The sequence below is a fragment of the Hippocampus guttulatus genome, chromosome 4 (assembly GCF_054856545.1).
Source record: "Hippocampus guttulatus isolate MCC_2025c chromosome 4, RoL_Hgut_1.0, whole genome shotgun sequence".
Lineage (NCBI taxonomy): Eukaryota > Metazoa > Chordata > Actinopteri > Syngnathiformes > Syngnathidae > Hippocampus > Hippocampus guttulatus.
In genome coordinates, this window is record NC_141264.1 from 4107888 (window position 1) to 4114016 (window position 6129).

A 6129-nucleotide genomic window follows, 5' to 3' on the forward strand; every position below is an offset into this window, starting at 1 on the left:
CCCTGAGTATTGAAAATGGCTTTTGATACCTGCGCAATAAACAACTTCGAAATGACATTACAGTAGAGTGGACCTTTTTATTTTATATTATTTTTATGACTCAACTTCTGTCAGAAACATTTTTTATGTCTCTCAATCAGACTGATGACCACATTTGTGCTAAAATATATAGGCGACTTTGCTTTTAATGCAAGATCTGTTGAATGTCACTTCAAAATGAAGTGACAAAAGGTGAGCAGTCAAAGTGTGTTGTATAATTTTTTGAATACAATACAATAAAATACATCCTGATTTATATAGCGCTTTCACAACAACTGCAGCAGTAACAAAGCACTTAACAAAACAGTGAACATAAAGTAAAATAATAAACACAACACATAACATCCTAACATCCATAACAACAATCCTCACTTTTCCCTCATACGCTTTGTTGTTTCAAACAGTTTGAGATGAAAGAGGAGATCGTTATTGTGATATAAAAATGCCCTCCCCCCACGCCCCAAAAAACACTTTCGACATCCTTTTGGATTGATAGTTTTTTTCTTTAAAAAAAAAAAAAGCTTACTTTTCAGTGAACCCACAGTCATGTCATAATTGTATTATCAAGACAAAAATATTGAAATATTAAAATTTGGCCATATCACACAGCCCTCGTCTGTAATAACAGTAACATTCATTTATCAAATATTAATCATTAAACAGAGGCAATTGCTCTCAAAGCGGAGATGACTGATGATAGACGAACTGGCAGACTGCTGAAATTTACTGACGGGAAGTGATGACAAGCGTGGTTAAAATAACGGACTGACTGACAATTACCGTTTGGTTCGGCTTTAAAAAGAACGACAGCGTGACAATGACGGATGGGTGCCCACACCCCTGATGGATGACAAGTGATGGATCAACTCACAGCTGTATCCTAATTCGTGAATAAAGCCAATTTAAAACTATGCACTAAACTAATTTGCACAACCATAATGAACATAATGCTTGGGTCAATTAACTCCAATGAGTGAAATATTTTTAGGGGGCATAAACATCTTATTAATTCCGCTATGTGGCTCTTACACCAGCACAGCTTCCACAAAATAGTCTTACCCCAAAAACATTTAGTCGCATGTTTTGTTTTGTTTTTTGTAATAGTTTCTTAGAAACAAGGGGTGGCTCAACTTGCCACCCCAGTCTCCCCTGTTTGCATTTGTGACAGACAAAATGAGTATGCTTTAATGACTTGCAATTAATCCATCCATCCATCCATTTTCCGAACCGCTTGATCCTCACTAGGGTCGCGGGGGGTGCTGGAGCCTATCCCAGCCATCTCCGGGCAGTAGGCGGGGGACACCCTGAATCAGTTGCCAGCCAATCGCAGGGCACGACTTGCAATTAATATAGGTTTAAATAAAGTGATGCATCGCAAACCTATTCATGACACAATCTTTGGGCCACCACATGAGCTACAATCATTACGGTGCATCGATGCGTATCGTTGGCTACATGGAACAAAGACAGCCTAAAAACAACAGCAAAAAGCAGAGCGTAATGACGTAAGTAAGTGTGTGTGCGTGAGTCCATGTGTGTGTGAGTGTACCGCTGAAATCTGCTTGCAAACGTTTGGCTTTTCATGACATTTAAGTTGTTAATGATACAACTACAATGGAATGTAACACAGCAGACAGTATTATTGTTTGAAATGTTTTTGACCAAAAAATGCCAAGGTGAATGGCAGTTTTATCAAGACAAAGAATTTGCTGAGGGCTGAATCAGTCATCATTCTTTTCAACTGTCCACTGCGTACTGTTACTGTTTGTCAATTGTGAAATGTGGATCCGCTCCGGCACACAAGGATGGCATCCAACTACAATGGGAAGAAACCAACCCAAGGCCATGTGCGAGAGAAGCCACAAACAGGATCCGTTAGGTCACGCATGGTGGTTGTCTCTGTGAGCATAAAGAGCCCAAAAAACAGCCCACTTTATTGCTAAGCGCTACACTTTCAAATGAATCCCAGCCGATCTACATCAACTTGTCTGGGACAACAGACCAAGTTTTGTTTTCACTTGTTTTATTTTGTGTGGGTGAAACTCCTCCAGACATAAAGTGATCCAATCAATGACGAGACGGAATCAGGGGGGGGAAGAAAACAGAAGTTGACCTTTCCCAGGTTAACTTTGTGCTTGTGGAATTTTCTATTATCGTAGGGCTGTTCGAAATGGAGAAAATTTTATACCCAGATAACAGTATTTTTCCTTTCAATCATGTGACAATAATGGCAAGTATTTCTCTCACCTTTTCTCTCTTTATTTATACAACACAAATGGATACAGAGAAAACTATCAAATGAATAAAAGAGAGATAGAAATACAATAAAACAAACCCCGGTGGAAAAATCCCATTTAAAATATTTTAGAGCACAACCAGTTAAAGCAATGTGCATTGTTGATGTGTACATGGGTTCAACAGGGTCATTCTACGTTATATGTTAGGCATCATTTGAGCACCTCAAGATTTCAAATCTTCCATGGTACTTCAGTTCCCCCCCATGCAAACATTAATCAGGAATTTTCCAAAGGGGAGAGAACTTTGCAAGCACAAGGTGCTCTCTTTGAAAGGTCAGGCAGAAAAGTACACAGTTGTTACCAAAATGTGCCTCTTTACAGTATATCATTCGAGACATTACTCAAATGTGTGTGCATTTAAAAAATGTGTCACTGTGTGTAAGGGATCTGCAAAAATGCCTTGTTGGAAAACGGTGTACTCACCAACCCAGACAAGTGATATTACAGTTCGAAAATTACTCCATTTGGATGATTTACCCGACCAGAAACCACTGCACAAACATGTTTTTTTTTCTCACTGTCAGCTGCTCACCTTGATCAAATGAGCATACTGGATGCCTCAAATACTTTGAGTTCTTTCAACTTGCGCTGATGACCTAGTAACTCACACCTTAAAGCATGCTGAGCAGAGCAGACACAGGCAGAGAATGTCTCTTACTTACCAACAACCATTAATGTAAACTCGAAGCCTCTTTTCACGGATTTCCGATAGACCTGGTTGGGAAGATTTGCGAAGCCCACATAGCCCTCCAGGTTCCGCTGCTGATGCACAGAAGACAAACACATTGGTTTAAGGTATGCAAGTCGGTGCAAAAATGTAAGTTACATGCCAAAAGTGTTTACTTTGCAAAAAATGGCAGAGTCAAAGCATTGAGAAGTCATTACTGATGCCAGAAAACTGTTACTTAGACATGCGTGTATACAAGTGCCTACAACTGGAGCTGTTCACAAATGTAACGAGTCTAAACAATGCTGTTAGAAATGAACCTGCAATTAGAATTCTTGCAGAAAGAGTGCTGTTTTTGAATTAAAGAGTATCAAGCACTGCACAAAGGACGGAGGTGACCTGGGAGAAGCAAGATGAGATGATGTGGATGCAATGAAGATGAAGAAAAGCAAATAAAGAGATTCACGCCAATACACACAGTGGAGTAAAGCTAACGCTGCATGAACATTCCGTTGTGCAAATATCCTACATTCTGAATAGATTCCATGGGATGTGATGAAGATCTCAGATCAAAAGTGGCTGCAATCTCCCCGATCCGTGAGGTATTGCCCAGCTCTGCTTCTCTTCCGTTTGACTCCCTATTGAGCATTGTACTCGCAAACAACCCCCTGCTGCACCCAGCGCCCACGCCTGCCAAACTGTCCTACACGCTACGAGAGCCAAAAACAATTGATTGTTGCTTTGCCCGCCTCTGAGCAACCTCTCAGGCTCTGCCCTACATAGTGTGAATGGAAAAATGCTGTTTTGCACCAATGAGAGACAAAGTTTCATAATATAGAGTCAAAAAAAATGATGACAAATAAAACAGTGATAAAAATGATTACTACAAGACTGGTGAGATGTGCTTGTGTCTCTGTGAGGTGATGGATGAGCTGAACTCTTAGTTTTCTAATATCCTCACAACAGTAATGCAATATTTGGTTGGACATTAAAGGCATTCAAGTAAAATACTGTTACGTCATGTTTCCATCGAAAGGGTTTGCAGTATCTGCAAAGAGTTCCTTTGATCTCTCATCAACTGACTCTCTCCCATTATAGTCACTTAAAATTAAGCTTCTTCAGAGTTTGATTCAAAGTCGGGCGATCCATTTGAAATTGGGACTATTTTCAAATTGTGCAAAAATTGATGCACAGCTGGCTAAACTCATAAAAGACATTGTGTCTCTCTCTTTGAATTTTTACACATAGCCAGACCATGCATGCTAAAACAAAAGTGTGTCATCCAGTAGAACTGCACTACGCTAAAAATCAACATCCAATGACATCCAACAACGTCCAGTATGGACAGAGGGGACTACATTCCATCATGACACAATCCTTCTGCCTTGTCAATGTCCTCGCAGCTCCAATGATCTTGCCTGAAGCACTTAACCGCTTCCATGTTTGATCAGGCTTCACTTAAGTTGTGAGTGTAGGTTGGAAAGGAGAAAGATAGTTTGTTGCACACCATTATATAATAGGCCATTTTTTTGATGGTACACCCACCTTCACGCACAGCTCAGAGCCACGGATAATATGACATACTGCATTTGGCATTATCATTTCCCCAAATGAATAAAGTGTGAAAGTGGCATGAGGGAAATCTTCACTTAAATGTTGATGAAAACACGGATACCCACAAAGATGTGTGAGCATGCAAAGGAACAGATGTTAGGGGAAAGGGTTTCAGTATAGTATGGTAGCAAAGGTTGGATGTTGGCTTATTATTCCCTTAGTATTATGGTACGCCCAGAGGAAAAATATGTAAGAGGAGATGAAAGAGTGACAAAGAGCCTGAAAAGCTCAGCCATACTCTTCATGTGAACCCTTCCCCCAGTCTACATTCTGGTCATAGTCGCTGCGTGGTTCACTACATTAGATGTATGATGTCTCCCACTCACTCATGCACGCACGCACGCATCCTGATGGTGATGCTGGAAGTCCCGTCAGTTCAATTTTCCTTGTCAGCTTTAATTAATTTCTTGTGTCCATTCTTAAATAGCATGTTAATAGAGGAGCAGGGGAGAGCAACGTCGTCCTGAATTTTTCATGATGCAGATTTTCCTAGCATGCCAGCCCATGTCTGTGTGAAAACGTTCATGAATTTAACCAAAGCAAATTCTTCTGCTACATTGAAAACAGTTTATATTACGGCATTACCAAAATACAAACTAACATCCCAAGAATATCTATCCAGCGACCCATCTTCTGAACCCATTTTATTTTAGCTCTCATTATATTAACTGTGCTCCGATCTTTGATGGGAGTCATTATACATTTTTCCCCCACGAGTAATTTCCAAAGGCATGAGAACAGCGAATAAATGTCAAATTATGTGGGGTACGTTTCAAAAACGGGTAGTTTTAACGAATGAGTAACTACGGTTCAATCTCCCAATTCTGAAAGGACTTGAAGTGCATGAGGGCACGATGCTAACACGGAGTAACGTGAGAAACTACGTTTTGGATGAGAGGATTGAGTCTTTGCGAAGAGGATACAGTTGTGAATTTTTCCTGCATACATACACTAATCTCAATGCTGACACGCGTGGCTATTTTGGGAAAAAAAAAGACTTACAGCAATGCTGGGAACCGCAGTTTCTGGTCGCTCGATCATTGTAATGCTGTCACCGCCCAGCCTGCAATGGGCAGTCACCAATGCATACACAGAAAAGCGTCCAAGAGAATGACGGAATGATAAGAAATGCGCGTTTTCCCCTGCAAGTGAGCCTTCTTGATAATAAACTAAAGCACCGTTAGTCAAACTAAACAAAAAAAAAATTTACATATGACGAACTAACAGCAGTCGCAACACAGCCAACAGACGAATATCCGCGAAGAAAATAGGCCGCCTGATTTTGTCCACTACTGGTTTACTCCGATTCTATTCAGTACTATTTCCGACTGGAAACTTCAAGATAAAATTTTGACTTTGACGTAAACGTAGTTTAAACGTAGGTTTAAAGCTCAAACATCATTTATTTATCGTGTTCTGCTTGAACGAGATTATCAAATTTCTAGCCACATTTTGAGGTGCGGTTTCCTCATTAAAAATAATATACAACTGTACCCCAATAAAAAAAAATAA

At 40.1% G+C, this 6129-nt stretch overlaps 1 protein-coding gene across 3 annotated transcripts in view; it reads right to left on the bottom strand.

The window, feature by feature from the left end:
* The window catches only part of LOC147205687 (septin-7-like), a 49180-nt gene extending 43266 nt beyond the window's left edge, over positions 1 to 5914 (bottom strand). The window contains exons 1-2 of one of the 3 annotated variants that reach the window (XM_086108226.1): positions 5620 to 5914; positions 2999 to 3095 (exon numbers count right to left, since the gene is read on the bottom strand). In XM_086108226.1, coding sequence (XP_085964352.1) covers positions 2999 to 3095; positions 5620 to 5658 — 136 coding nt within the window. In that variant the 5' untranslated portion in view covers positions 5659 to 5914. Of the gene's footprint in view, positions 1 to 2998; positions 3099 to 3532; positions 3675 to 5619 lie in introns of those variants that run through there. The other 2 variants (XM_086108225.1, XM_086108224.1) reach the window with 2 other exon arrangements.
* Positions 5915 to 6129: the final 215 nt, after the last annotated feature.